The sequence below is a fragment of the Schistocerca americana genome, chromosome 2 (genome assembly GCF_021461395.2).
Source record: "Schistocerca americana isolate TAMUIC-IGC-003095 chromosome 2, iqSchAmer2.1, whole genome shotgun sequence".
In the NCBI taxonomy this organism is placed as follows: domain Eukaryota; kingdom Metazoa; phylum Arthropoda; class Insecta; order Orthoptera; family Acrididae; genus Schistocerca; species Schistocerca americana.
Window position 1 is genome coordinate 674,233,084 of NC_060120.1, and position 17,762 is coordinate 674,250,845.

Sequence of the window (17,762 nt, forward strand, 5' to 3'; positions counted from 1 at the left end):
CCGGGAAAATACTAGCGATGAAAATTTGTGCCCTGACCGGGATTTGACCCTGCTTTTTGCGAATCGAGTGCCATCAAGCAGGCGTGCGTTAGTATACTCGGCAACGCAGGTGTGTTGTCCCTCAGTGTGTATTGCTCTGTTGATGTATCCTCCTGTAGACTCAACGGGAGCTGTTGAATGCCTGGTGCTGAGCCGGCAGTGTCGCGTGTGGTGTTGCAGAGGCGGAGATGCCGGAGGAGGCGGCGTCGTGCGAGCTGTGCGGCGCGCCGGCGTCGCAGCGGTGCTCCATGTGCCGGCAGGCGGCCTACTGCAGCAGGCAGCACCAGAAGCAGCACTGGCCCACGCACAAGGCCGGCTGCCGCTGCTACGAGGTGAGCCGCCGGCCCGGGCGCTACTCACACCAGTTGCAACTCTGCTGCTCTCTGTCTGAGCGAATCTTCCTAAAACTGTCTACCAAAACTTCTCAGAAATGACTACCAAACAAACTAATTCCTGTTGTTGATAATTCTTCCGGGTTATATGGCCGTGGTCCATGGAACACTTCAATTCTTAACGTTTCGTCCAGTACTACGTTGGACATCCTCAGAGGTATGGCTGGTCCTGTTGAGTCCTGCCGACTGACGAGTCGGTCGTCGGAGAGCGGCCTAAATACAGAGGAAAGTGGGCGTGGTCTAGCTTGCACATAGTAGCAAAGAGAAAACTAGTCAAAGATAAAATGTAACTATCGACAATAGCCCGTCATAGATAAAAATCACTTATCGATTCTGTAACGCCACTGTCCATATCTCGCTTAATTTCAAGGCCTCTTCTTTTCTATTAAAATTATCTTCATGTATAGGGAGGCTATTGAAATTTATAAACATGAAGATAATTTTAATAGAAAAGAAGAGGCCTTGAAATTAAGCGAGATATGGACAGTGGCGTTACAGAATCGATAAGTGATTTTTATCTATGACGGACTATTGTCGATAGTTACATTTTATCTTTGACTAGTTTTCTCTTTGCTACTATGTGCAAGCTAGACCACGCCCACTTTCCTCGATATTTAGGCCGCTCTCAGACGCCCGACTCGTCAGTCGGCAGGACTCAACAGGACGAGCCATACCTCTGAGGATGTCCAACGTAGTATTGGACGAAACGTTAGGAATAGAAGTATTCCATGGACCACGGCCATATAACCTGGAAGAATTATCAACAGTACCATCCGGTCGTGAAAGCCTTCATTGTAAAACTAATTCCTAACTTAAACTTGTGTACTGTGCCAAGCTCTCACTGTACTGAATTAGACGAATACTTAATATGATCGGCTCAACACTGTCTACAAATGGAAGCTAACTGTTTCTGTAAAAATGAAGTGCTACCCTGAATGCAACCTGACTTCTGAAATAAATGTGCAACTGAACTTACAAAGAAACTCCTCGACCTAAACTGTATTTTTACTTATCTCACGTCTTGACAAACATTTTTGGAGATTTCTCGCAAGCAGCGCACAGTATATAGTGGCAAAGCAACATTAAAATACTACGACTGAAAATTCCGTACCGCAAAGTGCAATTTGTGTACGTACATAATAAACTGAATGGAGGATGGGAATTTGAACTGGAAAGAAATGACTTCTGCCAAAATTCAAATTAAATTCTATCTTCAAAAGTAATGCTTTAAAAATGAACTGAACGTTCACAATCGTATTTACTCAACATGACTTTAAGAAGTAACTTCAAGCAAGGGAAATATCATCCCCCTATCAGAGCAATCCCTATAACAGTCCTGCTATCTGAGCTTCGCTACTTCAATCTCAATAAGAGAAAACAATGCTAGGCACTTGCGTACTTATCTCAGTCTCTCAACATTCCAGAAAAATTCCCAAATAAACTCCTTAGCTTCTCTCTCATAACTGCATCAAAAATATTCATACTCCAATTCCATCAGTCATATATCACACTTATAAAGAAAATTTCCTGACCGTTCTTCAGTTGTTGCCACCATACAGTAGACCAGCGGTAGTTAGAAAGAAAAAAAGAATTCTTTATATTTTCAGGTTTTCATCCCATTACAAAATTCGTAATTTTCTTAATAAAATGATATATAAGTCGCTTAAAAACTTGCACGGAAAGTCTTTTATTTGTATTATTATAACCTTTAAAAAAAAAAACCTTTGCTCCTGTTTAAAGCGTTTGTTGGTTGGTCGTCTGGGGGGAGGCGACCAAACAGCAAGATCATCGGGCCCATCGAATTAGGGAGGGATGGGCAAGGAAGTCGGTAGAGCCCTTTCAAAGGAATCATCCCGGCATTTCCTGAAGCAATTTAGGGCCAGACGCGGGTTTGAACCGTCGTCCTCCCGAATGCGCTACTTCGCTCGGTGTTTAAAATGTTAAAAACTTTATATGCATTACATCAAGATCAAATATAGCTCGTAACTTAACGTACAGAAGACTGTGGGTTGCAATATTGCATAGGCGAAATTTCGTTGGTATCACGTGAGATCACGTTCAAAAATGGATGGACACTGGGTTGAGAGAGTTGAAACAAAGTTCGAAAAAGAAGAAACTTTCAGATGTCAAAAACGTAAGGGCAGGCTGCCAGTCATAATAATTGATAGCAGTGACAGCGATGATTTCTACGGAATGAAGCAGGTAGAATGGACCACCTTCTTCCAGAAACTGTGAGCAAATGTTAAATGGAATACATCAACTACGCCGCCCCAGACCAAATTCGTGCTACAAGTATCGGAATGCAAAGTACTCAAATACTTCATTCAGCCATAAATAGTCAGCATCCGTCACGGGAGCCATAAAACGCGTTTAAGGAGACCTTGCACATCCTGATTTGTTGAAGACTCAGAATCCAAATGATTCTTTCAACAGTCTCATATGGACACGCATAGCAACAGATGTTTTTCGTGGGAGGAAAACACTAAAATTCTGGGACTCTGTGGTGCAGGTATTGCTTTTGATGATGGCAACACTGGTAGGATGAAAGCAATGGGAATTTATCCTAATGTAAACTGCATCAGAGAACTACGACGGTTAGAGACGTTTTGCATCGATAAAACACAGTATGCAGTAAAAACGGCCACTAAGGAATCGAGAACAGCGAAAAAGAATGAGATCCATGGAAAACTATCAAGATAATGACATTCTGTATGCTGCAGGATACTTCTGAGGGAGTAAAGAAAATATAAAATATTAAGTTTTAGTTATTTATCATTTTAGTAGCTGTTTCTGAAAAGTTATACTTTCAGTTTGCACCATCGTCAGTTCTTTGCTATATTAGCAGGCCTTGGCGTCTCTATTTCGTGCGATCCATTCCTTACCTCTTAATGTTTCTATATATGCTGCAGAGCACAGAGCACAACTTAATCATAGCTAACACTTGATTCAAGAATCATGAAAGAAGGTTGTATACATGGAAGAAGCCTGCAGACACTGACAGGTTTCAGATAGATTATGTAATGGTAAGACAGAGATTTAGGAACCAGGTTTTAAATTGTAAGACATTTCCAGGGACAGATGTGGATTCTGACCACAATCTATTGGTTATGACCTCTAGATTAAAACTGAATAAACTGCAAAAAGGTGGGAATTTAGAGGAGATGGGACTTGGATAAAGTGAGTAAACCAGAGGTTACAGAATTTCAGGGAGAGCATAAGGGAACAATTGACAGGAAACGGGGAAAGATTACAGTAGAAGAAGAATGGGTAGCTTTGAGGGATGAAGTAGTGAAAGCATCAGAGGATCAAGTTGGTAAAAAGACGAGGGCTAGTAGAAATCCTTGGGCGAAATAAGAAATACTGAATTTAATTGATAAAAGGAGAAAATATAAAAATGCAGTAAATGAAGCAGGCAAAAAGGAATACAAACGTCTCAAAAATGAGATCGACAGGAAGTGCAAAATGGCTAAGCAGGCATGGCTAAAGGGCAAATGTAAGGATGTAGAGGCTTATCTCACTAGGGGTAAGATAGATACAGCCTACAGGAAAATTAAAGAGACCTTCAGAGAAAAGAGAACCACTTGTATGAATATCAAAAGCTCAGATGGTAACCCAGTTCTAAGCAAAGAAGGGAAAGCAGAAAGGTGGAAGGAGTATATAGAGGGTCTATACAAGGACGATGTACTTGAGGACAATATTATGGAAATGGAAGAGGATGTGAATGAAGATGAAATGGGAGATATAATACTGCGTGAAGAGTTTGACAGAGCACTGAAAGACCTGAGTCGAAACAAGGCACCTTGACTAGACAACATTCCATTAGAACTACTGACGACCTTGGGAGAGCCAGTACTGACGAAACTCTACCATCTGGTGAGCAAGATGTATGAAACAGGCGAAATACCCTCAGACTTCAAGAAGAATATAATAATTCCAATCCCAAAGAAAGCAGGTGTTAACAAATGTGAAAATTACCGAACTATCAGTTTAATAAGTCACGGCGGCAAAGTACTAACGCGGATTTTTCACAGACGAATGGAAAAACTGGTAGAAGCGGACCTCGGGGAAGATCAGTTTCGATTCCGTAGAAATGTTGGAACACGTGAGGCAATACTAACCTTACGACTTATCTTAGAAGAAACATTAAGAAAAGGCAAACCTACGTTTCTAGCGTTTGTAGACTTAGAGAAAGCTTTTGATAACGTTAACTGGAATACTCTCTTTCAAATTCTGAAGATGGCAGGGGTAAAATACAGGGAGCGAAAGGCTATTTACAATTTGTACAGAAACCAGATGGCAGTTATAAGAGTCGAGGGGCATGAAAGGGAAGCAGTGGTTGGGAAAGGAGTGAGACAGGGTTGTAGCCTCTCCCCGTTGTTATTCAATCTGTATATTGAGCAAGCAGTAAAGGAAACAAAAGAAAAATTTGGAGTAGGTATTAAAATCCATGGAGAAGAAATAAAAACTTTGAGGTTCGCCGATGACATTGTAATTCTGACAGAGACAGCAAAGGACTTGGAAGAGCAGTTGAACGGAATGGATAGTGTCTTGAAAGGAGGGTATAAACAAAAGCAAAACGAGGATAATGGAATGTAGTCGAATTAAGTCGGGTGATGCTGAGGGAATTAGATTAGGAAATGAGACACTTAAAGTAGTAAAGGAATTTTGCTATTTGAGGAGAAAAATAACTGATGATGGTCGAAGTAGAGAGGATATAAAATGTAGACTGGCAATGGCAAGGAAAGCGTTTCTGAAGAAGAGAAATTTGTTAACATCGAGTATAGATTTAAATGTCAGGAAGTCATTCTGACCCTACGTGTAGCCGTGTATGGAAGTGAAACATGGACGATAAATAGTTTGGACAAGAAGAGAATAGAAGCTTTCGAAATGTGGTGCTACAGAAGAATGCTGAAGATTAAATGGGTAGATCACATAACTAATGAGGAAGTATTGAATAGGATTGGGGAGAAGAGAAGGTTGTGGCACAACTTGACTAGAAGAAGGGATCGATTGGTAGGACATGTGTTGAGGCATCAAGGGATCAGCAATTTAATATTGGAGGGCAGCGTGGAGGGTAGAAATCGTAGAGGGAGACCAAGAGATGAACACACTAAGCAGATTCAGAAGGATGTAGGTTGCAGTAGGTACTGGGAGATGAAGAAGCTTGCACAGGATAGAGTAGCATGGAGAGCTGCTTCAAACCAGTCTTAGGACTGAAGACCACAACAACAACAACATGTGTTGCAGTCCATCACATCGTCCAGGATCTGAAATCTCTTCCTGTCTTGCACTCTCTTTTCTTCTACATGGCCCCTCTAAGACTTTTTTTTTAGATCTCTGCTTCATTCTTAGTATATATCCAATCCACTTGATTGTTCTCTCTATCTGTCCAACTTATTCTTTCCATCCTCCCCCATGCCTTTAGCCTTGCTTCCTCTTTCTTTGTCAGTCCACGTTTCAGCACCATACAGGAGGACACGCCATACAAAAAATATTATTAGTTTTTGCTTTAAATCCCTCCCCATTTTTCTGCAGGGAAAGTCTCCTTTTTTTTATAAAATGCCTCTTTCGCCATTACTACTCCGGTTTTGATTTCTATGCTGCTCTTCCCGTCGGTTTTCACCTACTTGCGAGGTATTTGAACCTTTGTGGATGTTCTGCTAATTCTACGTTCAGCATTATCGTTACCTATATATTTGCTTCAAGAGCCATGACGTTTGTTTTCTTTGTGCATATTTTCATTCCATGAACTTTTAATCAATTATTCGAAATGGCAGTCACAATCGCTTTAGTTCATTTTGCACGACAAAACAAGCTGTGAAAAGATAACACCGCAGCACAAGACCACATGCATTGGCAACCACATGGCGGAAGAATAGTTATGGTACGCCGTTACCATAACAACGAACACCACGCAAAGACGGTATTACAGCAGACGACTTATACGAAGCGGCTACCATAACGACAGCGTCCCAACTACACAGGATAGAGGGCGCTGTATACATACTATCGCCCATGGCAACGGCGTCCCTACCACAAGAGATAGAGGGCTCTACTCTATCCACAAATGATGTGAAAAATGAACGGGACAACAGTTTCCTCAATTTTAATTAATTTTAAATTTCTCGATGTTTAATTAGTTATTTATTATTTATTATATTTTACATTACAACTGGAACAAACTTTAAAATTTACGATTTCTTGCTTAAGCATGTAAGTACCGTTGGTCACCGTGGAGGGCCTTGCCATCGGCCCACGTGTTGTTGGCCGTTATTTAAGCTCATGCAGAGAGCCAACCATGACCTCCCGCAAACTCGATCCTCCTCATCCGCTTGTCTCGCCCATCCTCTTCCCACCCCCGCCCGCTGCCGCACCTGTATTCCCACGTCCCACCCGGTCTCCATCTCTCCACCCTCCTTACCCTCTCCCAAGGTGGCTTCTGCCAGCTCCCCCTCCCTGATGATGTCCTCCTCCCCTCCATCTACCCCTCCTATCAACTTTGATCCTCCCCCCCCCACTTCCTGTGTCCTTTCCTTTAGGCACCCTCCCTCCCTTCTCTTTCCTTTCCCCCGTCCCCTCCCTCCACCCCTCTTCCCCCGGGCTTCCCCTCCCCCTTCCTCCCTCCCCCTATCTCCCATGCCCCTGGCATCTCTGCTCTCCCCTCTCCCTCTCCCTCTCCCTCTCCCTCTCCCACTCCCCTTCCTCCTCCTCCTCTCTTGACATGTCCCCGGACTCGCACACGCTCAGTGAACATTCGCGCGCCGGAGATCTTCGCCATCAGTGTCTCGTGTGTGTGCCTTCGTTTGTGTTTAGTGTTTGTTTGCCGTCACGCCACCACTGTTCACGCGTGCCGTCGCCATCATCCATGTTATGTGCGCCGTGTCAACTAGTGTTAGTGATGTTTCTCGTCCAGCGTGAACGGCTCCATGTGTTTTTGTTTTTTAGTGTCTACATTTTTTGCCCGCCGTTTTGCTTGTATTCTCTGTGCCACCTATATGTACTACTTATTGTCAACTCAAGGCTGAAGAGCGGCGTACTGTGCTGCTGACAGCCCGCCTTTGTATAAGGTGTTTAAAATCACAATAAAGAAAAAAAAAAGCCAACCATGCATAGTTACCAACTGTGTATGGGCAGGGTGACAACTCCAGCAAGCGACCAAATGGGTATAAAAATCTTTTTATTTATGTAACTGCTTGTAGATTACGTACATGATTACTTACCAATATTATAACTTTGCAGTTGTAATTGCCCTGAAGATGACCCCATCGTGGCTTGAAACCGGTTGGCGGCAAAATAAACTAATGCGATTGTGACTGTCATTTTGAATAATTGATTATAAGTAAATTAATCGCTGTTTCTCCACACAACTGTGTGGTCTAAAAATCCATGAACTTTTGTTGCAGCTTCAGTGGTAACCGTTATAACCTGTAACTCTTTCTGACCTGTTGCTAGGAGGACCATGTCGTCCCCAAACCTCAAATCCTTCTTCCCCCAGTTTTTATCCCCTTTGCATTTCCCCCCTAAATTGTTGGCGTAGAGCATTAAAATTTTCAGCAAGTTGCAACATATTGTACATATACTTAGCGTACTGAGTAAAATAAAAAGAATTTTAAGTATATTAAAAATTTTTTTGGAGAAAGTACAAAGAATTGTACAATATTTTAACCGCATAGTTAAACAATTACATTTACCAAGCCGGTGACTAAAATGCAATGATTTTGTTTCAGTAGCCTAAGAATATATGAAATTTTCTGCAAATTTTTCATGACCACTGCTATAGTGGCTTATGAAATACAGGGACCCAAATAACATCATTTATCATCGACGACATAGGGCATTCTACTGCTCCTGCTTCCACCTCTGCCAGGCAGTGCTCGAGCCAGTGTTTATCCGACTGTACATGCTTTTGTGTGATACCAGTCGTCACTTAAAAAAGCTCGTGAACCCACCTAATAGACTCAGATGCAAACAGAAATAGTTACTGAACCGTTAATCAAGATCTCGGATGTTAAAGTGAATTCAGCGCTAGTTTTTCTCTTGCTCATATATGCGTTTCTTCCGTCTGTTTCCTTCGTTTTGGAGTGTCATATAACATCAGTACGTCCACTTTGTCTTCAGAATCTAATTCTTAAGTAAGACCCATGAGTTCAGTCACTGTTTCACAAGGATATACTGCATGATACTGCCTAGGAAGCTGTCTCTCTGCATGCCCTCTCCTGCCCTGTTTCGCCTGTGTCCGAACGTGCACCTGGCCTAGGAATCATAGCTGTAGTTGTGGGGCGGCGTGTGTAAGTTTGTAAAAATAAATTTGCAGTAACAAACGCTTGCAAGTTGAATCAGTTTCTGGCTTTTAGAATGTTGTTAATGCTGTCTTTCGCCGTTCTCAACACTGGCTCTCTATTTACTTCTTGGCACCCAGAAAGTGATTTAATAAAACATGGAGCCAGTATTTAGAGATCCTAGTGCCCACTTCAATTGAGATACCATTATAGCTGCAGCTTATAGCTCTGAGGAATTAGGAGATTGTCCGGGATTTCTAATCAAAAAACGGTTTTCCAAAATAGTTGAGTATATTCTGAAATTCACTGATAAAAACACAAGTATCCCTACAACCTAACTAACAGAGCAGTTCAGAGTCTAATGCGCTGATGCAACTATAAATGTCCGAATTAAATATTAAAAAGAATGCTCGCCATAATTTGATGAGAGTATTTCATCAAATGCCACGCTAAATATTTGGTAGAATGTCTGTCCCGCGACGGCACGTGAAAATACGACAATACGCAACTGAAGCTAGATAATGAAAATCATTCCAGAATTAACACTTCACATGAAATGTTTTCATGGTTCCGCGTATCTCTAGTAACTTAATACGGCACCCGAGGCTGTTTGTAGCAGATACACTGATGCGACGTGACTACCGACACAGATGGCGTGTCATTCAGCGTCTGGAGAGAACTGGGGCCTTCCTTCCTCGCGCAGCGTCCTTATATATAAACCCGCGGTGCGGACGGCGAAGGGAACGCCTGATCTTTTCGGCTCTCTCGACTAGCCGCTGGGCTAGTAACGCACCACTTCAAGTTACATAATAATTTATAGCTTCTTTTGCTGATGGCCGAAGAAGCTCTTAATTGAAACGTGCATTCAGCACGCAGGTAAGTATTGATAATAAAATTTTGACGTGGCTAAGTTAAATATTCTGGGCGAGAGAATTAATTAAATTACACTGTACGCAGTAGATGAGCTCTGAACTGGCCCTTTTTAGATCCGCTATCGCTATAATTTTATAGGTATTCAAAAGAAACTTTACACATCTTCATAATCATAGCGGACCTCCAACCTATTTGAATCTAAACATCCTAGCCTTATTTACTAGCCTACTTAATCTATCTTGCTTCCTTCAGTTTTGAGACGAAAACCACAAAATCATGAATTTCCACTAAAATCTTAATATGTGAAATCCAAAGTACTGTTTTTATTAAATCATTATGAAAGATGAATCTAAATATAAATTTTGAAGTCTCTAGCTCTTTTCTGTTGCGCCAATGATTTTTTCAGAAACACGTCCAAATTTCGAAAATGGCTGAAGTTATCGAACTGATATTTAACACACATTAATTTAGTATTATTCCTGACATGCTAGAAAAGTTTTAGGTCATTTGCTTGATTTTTAAGGTATTGCGCAACATTTATGACGTCAGAGCTAGTTACAGCAGACTGGCTGGCACACAATGGAAACTGATGTGAATTTACTACAGTGTGAGTAGGCTGCTTCCCTACATAGTGTTACGCTTTGTGATCACGTAAATTTGCTTAAAGAAGACCACGTAACATATCTTAGTCTTTTGAATTCGCGATGACACTTCAGCATGAACAAAGTTGTTGAGATTAACGGGGTGGCAACTTCATTGGTTTTTGTACAAAAGCTGTGATATTAATTTGCAGTGTGTAAATAAAGTCATATTCTCCGGTGGGCACATTAGTCAGGAATGACATCTTTAGACCACCAAAAGCTGCTATATCAATATTTTGTTATGATTATAGATAATTTTACTGACAGGGTACTATAAATGTAGCATTATGAATGGTAGCCTGGAATGACAATCCATTGATATTAGACATACAAGAAAGACTTGCCAGTCCTCTGTATTAAGCATCATGGCTCTACAAACACCTCATTTCATTGACAGATGACGAACGTGTAGCGTTTATACTGCGTGAAGTATTTGTGGAGTCATAATCCTCAACACAGTAAACTTGTATGTCTAATGTCAGCGAAATGCCCTCCTGTGCTATGTTTATAATACTACTCCATCTGATGATGATTTATGATCAAAACGAGCCGTGCATTAAAATAAAATATTGATTTTAGCGATCTGAAGTCGACATTTTTGAATTCTTTGGGCACAGTGGAACACTGTCTGTAAAAAGATCAGACTGTTGATGGACAACCGAGAACTGAAAAAGCTGTCGATTCAAAGTTGCCTTCTGGTTTCTAGATAAATCACATCGAGTATTCTTACACAATATCCGTGAACACGACGTTCCGTTCCACGTAAGATTGGCGCGAGAGCGAGATCAATTTGTTGGTTGTTTTCGTAGTTCTCTGTTATGCAATGTGTGATTTTTTTTCCTTTTTCTTTTTGTCCACCTGCCTTTTACTTCATTTGTTTATTTGTTATATTAAAAAAATGTTGGGCCAAGCACGTAATATTCACTCCAAACAAGAAAAAAGGGAAACAGCGCCCCACAAAGGAATTACTCGAACGGAACGGTAATCGATAGATACAGACAAACAGATGATTACAATATCAGAAAATTTGGGTGATTTGTAGAAGAGAAAGAGCGTTTCAAATTTTGTTGGTCCATCTGTGGTCCTCACGCAAGCAGTCATTCGGTTTGGCATTGACTGACAGAGTTGTTGGATGTGCTCCTGAGGGATGTCGTGCCAAATTGTCTCCATCTGGCGCGTTAGATCCCGAGATCGTTGGAGGGCCCTGTTCATAACGTTCCAAACGTTCTCATTTGTGGAGAAATCTGGCGCCTTTGTTGACTAAGGTAGGGTTTAGCAGGCACGAAGACAAGCAGTGCATCTCTCGTGGTGTGGGGTCGCGCATTATTTTGCTGAAGTATGAGCCCAGGACGGCTTGCCATGAAGGGCAACAAAACGGGGTGCAGAATATCGTCGACATACCGCCGTGCTGTAGGGGTGACGCGGATGAGAGCCACAAGGGTCCTGGTGTGAACTAAAATGCAATCCATAACAGCACTCCTGGTTGTCGGGCCGTATGGCGGTCGACAGACAGGTTGGTACCCCACCGCTGTCCAGGGCGTCTGCAGACAAGTCTTCGGCCTGAAGCTCAGTTACTGGAGAAGAATTATTTTTCAGTGATGAACTCCCTTTTGAACTGAGTCCCGATGACTAGCACATAGAGGTTCCAGACACCGGTCAGATAACAACCTGACAGTCATCCGCTATCTCTTTCTCTTGAATAAAACACCCAATTTTACTGAAATTGTCATCTACTGTTTGTTCACATCTACAGATTTAGATTTCCGCCCCATTCGAATAATTCCTTCCTAGTGCCCGCCCCTTTTTTCAGTGTATTTGCATTAACATAACCCCAGAGAATTATATATATATATACCAACCACCTACAACTTTTGTTCTCTGCGGATCCCTAAAGTGCTGTCGAAGTTTCTTCCTGATGCACCTCTAGTTAATGTTTTCGACATGTTTACTTCCTTGCCGGTTCTCTGGAGGTCATTCTGTTTCATTATTGGTCTACTTGATTTTCAGCATTCTTCTGCAGCACTACATTTCGTATGTTTTTATTAATTTCTTTTATGGTTTTAGTGTGGTATTCGCGTCTTTCCGACGTGCGTCCGGTAAATGCGGCATGTCTGTCGAAAACCAATGTTGTGCAATGGCGCGCAAATGGGTGCTGCTGTTTAATAATAACGCACGTCCCCAGCATCGCAAGTGTCGTAACGCAGAAATTACGTCAACTCAAGTGGCAGGCACTCGAGTACCCGCCCAGCAGACCTGATCACTCGCAATTCGAGTATCACTCCTTCGGTCCCTTAAAAAAAGGCCTTAAAAGGTCAACAGTTCCTGTCGGACGAGAATGTGCAGCTGGCAGTTACGAACCTACACGCAGCAGGACACGGTGTTTTATCAAACGGGTGCCTTCAATGTGGTGCGTCGGTGAGATGATTGCCTCACTGCTCATGGCGATGTTGCCTGACTGGGGTACCTGTTTTAGACTGTAATGGCCTTCGAACGGAAAGTTTTTGGTAGCCCTTTATATTAATTAAAAATGCTACACTCATGTGCAGTTATTTCATAATTAATAAATCAATGTCAAAGATGAATGGTTTGTATGATTATAGTTTGTGGGTGGAAATGTCTGGAGTCTTTAGTGATATTGTTCCTCTTGCTCTAGAACTATTCTAACTTGAGACTGGTGTAGATGAATAAGCTGCTGGTAGGTGCGAAGCAGAAGACGCTGACGAATCTGCTGAGAGTGTGTATATGATGGAAGAATATGTGTTGGAAGTTAGAGTACACATGTCTCATGCAATATGTGAGGTCGGAATGAGGGATAACAGAGGAGAAAAGTATTGTTGCAGCGTCGGAGTTGTGGGCACTATTATATAGAAGAGTGATCGACTCGGGATGCCGTGCAGGACGCAGCGCGCATACTACCAGCTTCTCGGTGGACATGAAATCAGAAATTCTGCTTCAGCAATTACATTTATTTATTGAGACTCTCGTTCAGTGACTGCTGGCGGCTACTCAAGGCTTGCGTTGACGCCAAGGTCGCATGGCTACTTCAGCAAAGCACGAGGAAACGCACTCGGCTCGCAGTAAGCGAGGAAGCTCTCAGCCATGAACAGCAGCTAGAAGCTTTACTGACGACGACCCGATTTGCCAGGAGCTTCGTTCAGTGTATGAGGAGCCAAAACAGATGAACACGTTTCGGTTTATCCGTTTCTGAGAAACGATGGTCAGAGTTTATTGAGGTACTTTCTGTACCTTTTAGTGAAAACATGGTTCAACTGAAGCTGTGGTACAGTGAGCAGCATCGCGGCTTCTCACTTTTGTGCCCCTCGTTCGAAACCAGGTGACTACATCTAGTCATGTCCGTAGAAGATTACTACATCAGTGTTTTCCAATGTACGAGGGCAGTTCAATAAGTAATGCAACACATTTGTTTTCTGAAACAGGGGTTGTTTTATTCAGCATTGAAATACACCAGGTTATTCCCCAATCTTTTAGCTACACAACACTATTTTTCAACGTAATCTCCATTCAATGCTACGGCCTTACGCCACCTTGAAATGAGGGCCTGTATGCCTGCACGGTACCATTCCACTGGTCGATGTCGGAGCCAACGTCGTACTGCATCAATAACTTCTTCATCATCCGCGTAGTGCCTCCCACGGATTGCGTCCTTCATTGGGCCAAACATATGGAAATCCGACGGTGCGAGATCGGGGCTGTAGGGTGCACTGAAGTTTTGTGAGCTCCTCTCGGGTGCGAAGACTTGTGTGAGGTCTTGCGTTGTCATGAAGAAGGAGAAGTTCGTTCAAATTTTTGTGCCTACGAACACGCTGAAGTCGTTTCTTCAATTTCTGAAGAGTAGCACAATACACTTCAGAGTTGATCGTTTGACCATGGGGAAGGACATCGAACAGAATAACCCCTTCAGCGTCCCAGAAGACTGTAACCATGACTTTACCGGCTGAGGGTATGGCTTTAAACTTTTTCTTGGTAGGGGAGTGGGTGTGGCGCCACTCCATTGATTGCCGTTTTGTTTCTGGTTTGAAGTGATGAATCCATGTTTCATCGCCTGTAACAATCTTTGACAATAAATTGTCACCCTCAGCCACATGACGAGCAAGCGATTCCGCACAGATGGTTCTCCTTTGCTCTGTATGGTGTTCAGTTAGACAACGAGGGACCCAGCGGGAACAAACCTTTGAATATCCCAACTGGTGAACAATTGTGACAGCACTACCAACAGAGATGTCAAGTTGACCACTGAGTTGTTTGATGGTGATCCGTCGATCATCTCGAACGAGTGTGTTCGCACGCTCCGCCATTGCAGGAGTCACAGCTGTGCACGGCCGGCCCGCACGCGGGAGATCAGACAGTCTTGCTTGACCTTGCGGCGATGATGACACACGCTTTGCCCAACGACTCACCGTGGTTTTGTCCACTGCCAGATCACCGTAGATATTCTGCAAGCGCCTATGAATATCTGAGATGCCCTGGTTTTCCGCCAAAAGAAACTCGATCACTGCCCGTTGTTTGCAACGCACATCCGTTACAGACGCCATTTTAACAGCTCCGTACAGCGCTGCCACCTGCCGGAAGTCAATGAAACTATACGAGACAAAGCGGGAATGTTTGAAAATATTCCACAAGAAATTTCCGGTTTTTTCAACCAAAATTGGCCGAGAAAAAAAAATGTGTTGCATTACTTATTGAACTGCCCTCGTATTAGTTTGGTGCATACCTTTGTAGCGTTTCCCACAACTTTAATAAACACAACATGTACGCATAACAGAGACTTTAGTAATCGATATGATAGTTTCCTTTACTATTTACAACAGTTTGCCAACGCTGTGGTAACGTTTCAATTCCGTAGAAATTACATGCTTTTGAGGAGCAAAAATCGTCGAGCCACGTTCGAATATCATTTTAATTCGGAAAGGAAGTTCCTTGAAGATTTTACTATTGACAGCCGAAAACATGAAAATCTGAAGGCGCAAGATCGGGTGAACAAGGTGGGTGCGGAATGACTACCCGACCAAACACACGTACAGGGATTTATTTGAGTCCAGCAAAATGCAGGCAGGCTCTCGGACTTACAGTAGCATCACTTGACGCAGTCTTCCGGGTCTTTTTTCTGGACTGCGTCTGCACTTTTTGACAATAAATGTCAGCAATGATGATTAAGTCTCGGGGAAGCAATCCATGGTACACAGCACCGTCGCTGTTCCGTCAGATACAAAACATTATCTGTCGTGGATGCGCACAGGTCTTTGTACGGTTAGTTGCTGCTTTATTTGGCCTCAGTCATTCCTTTCTTTCCCTTACGTTAGCATAAAGACACCATTTATCGTCACCGGTAACGATGTAGGAAAGAAATGGTCGGTGTTGGTCGCGAACCAACTGATGACGAGTGCGCAGGGCTGCACGTACGGCCATCCGCTGGTTTTTGTGGTTTTGACTTAGAGCATTCAGTATCTATACACCTGATTTTTGAACCTTACCCATTACATGAAAATGTCGGACGATGGTGGACTGTCACGGTTCACCAAATCTACCAGTTCTCGAGTACAATGACGCGAATCATTGTTCATTATTGCGCTTAAACCATTTTCGTCGAACCCTGAAGGTATTCATCAATGTGGATGGTCACTTATATCAAAACAATCGTCCTTGAAAGGAGAAAATCATTTTCCTGTAGTGCTCAGTCCCATGGCGTTAACCCATACACGGCGCCAAAGTTCGTGGCTGTCTACGCTGCTGTCGCCTCTCTATTGAACTCAAACGGGAGAATGCGTCTGATGTTCCGATTTCTCTACTTGGTGTCCACAGATCCAGTTACTATCTCCGAATGATACAATGAAAATTTGTAATCTCAAATACAAGAAGTGAACTACAAACGAAAAATCGCAAGCGATAAATAAACCGATACCAACCGGAATACCACCATGCAAAGCAAAAACGCTACGGTCTTATGAACTAACCTAATATATTGAAATAACGTTATCCTTATTAGCCTAATAGTTGTGTGTCTAATGATCGAATTAAAAGAAATGAGTGAGAAAATTATTTGAAACTGTTCCGGTGAAATACCTGTAATGTATATTCATTCATAATCAGCTGCGAGCGCCAGTTTTCGGAGAAGTGATCTGTTATGCTAGGTTTGCCGCGGAATTACTGCCAACATGTAAAATCTCCAGCAACGTTAACGTTGCTTTCCGAAGTGAGACTCATGTGAAGAAATGTCACTGTGGCAAACCTGCCTTCCCATGATGGTCGTGGTGTTCAAGATTTCTGTGTTTCCTACAGTCGTGGGTAAATAAATTGGAAAAATAAACAAATAAATGAAATAAGCAACAGCAATAATCGGATTTCGAACACAGGGCGCAAAAGTGGGAGGCGTCTCAGACTGTCGTGAGCTAAAATGCATCTACATTATTCGAAAACTTGGGCCATCGTTTTCTCAAAAACGATAGAGTGTCTATTGATTAGATGAGACACGTGCTCGCTTATTTTGACTCTTCTTCCACTGAGAAGGTTTCTGGGAAGTTGGATTACGGCACATACCGTGTTCTCCTTGTTAAGTCAAGACTGTCGTTGGCAAACCACAGGCCCGGATGTAGAACAACTTTCTGCTTCCGCAGACGGTAAGCGTGTGGCATGCTGACGCGCTGGTCGCAGACCCGAGATCCCTTGGGGACGTCAGAGGTCGGTTAGAGTCACCTTGGAGCCGATCCCAGCTGTATGGCGCTAGTTCAGTTTCCGGCAGCATCAGGTCAGCAGCAGCGGAGGTACTGGGTAGGTGTGAAAGGGGCTGGGTGACAAATATCGGGCCGCCGGCTGGCGCATAATATATTTCGGTGTCGGTAGAAGTTGACGACAACAATACACTACTAGGTCTTGGCGGCGACTGTTTATGGTAGATTTGCTTCCCCCGACCGCTACCTCCCACATTTGTTATGACTGGGCTCCGCCCTCACCCATGATGGGACCGCGGCGGACAGAGGCTTACACCATGCCGGCTCAGAAGTATTCTGGCTCTGGCAGCAAATTTCTACAGGCAGCTATCCCGGCCAGAGGTTGTGAAGTCGGTTCCGAGAGGTCTTGGCTCATCAGTGCATAACGATGCATGTCAGAGGTTCGAGAATGGCTAAATTTCGAAATTTGGGAAAAGCGGGGTATCGAAATTAACTCAGTCAAAGTGTGTTGTGAAGATGAAGGGAAGTTTGACTTTAGGAGGCTAGTTCTAAACTGAAGAAACTGCGAATAGTTGGGAACTTAAGGAGATGGGACGTGGATAAACAGAAAGACCCAGAGGTTGTAGAGATTTTCAGAAAGAGCATTAAAGAACGATTGACAAGAACAAGGAAAATAAATACAGTAGGAGAAGAATGGGTAGATTTGACAGATGAAATAGTGAAGGCAGCAGAGGATCAAGTAGGTAGAAAGACGAGGTCTAGTAAAAATCCTTCGGTAACAGTAGAGATAATGAATTTAATTGATGAAAGGAGAAAATATAAAAATGCATTGATGAAGCATGCAAGAAGGAA

General features: G+C 42.9%; 1 protein-coding gene across 1 annotated transcript in view; it reads left to right on the forward strand.

Annotated features, from left to right (window-relative positions):
• LOC124594328 (SET domain-containing protein SmydA-8-like) overlaps positions 1–17,762 on the forward strand; it is a 117,650-nt gene that overhangs the window by 21,954 nt on the left and 77,934 nt on the right. The window contains exon 2 of the mRNA XM_047132690.1: positions 220–371. Within this exon, the coding sequence (XP_046988646.1) occupies positions 228–371 (144 nt within the window). The 5' untranslated portion in view covers positions 220–227. The remainder of the gene's footprint in view (positions 1–219; positions 372–17,762) is intronic.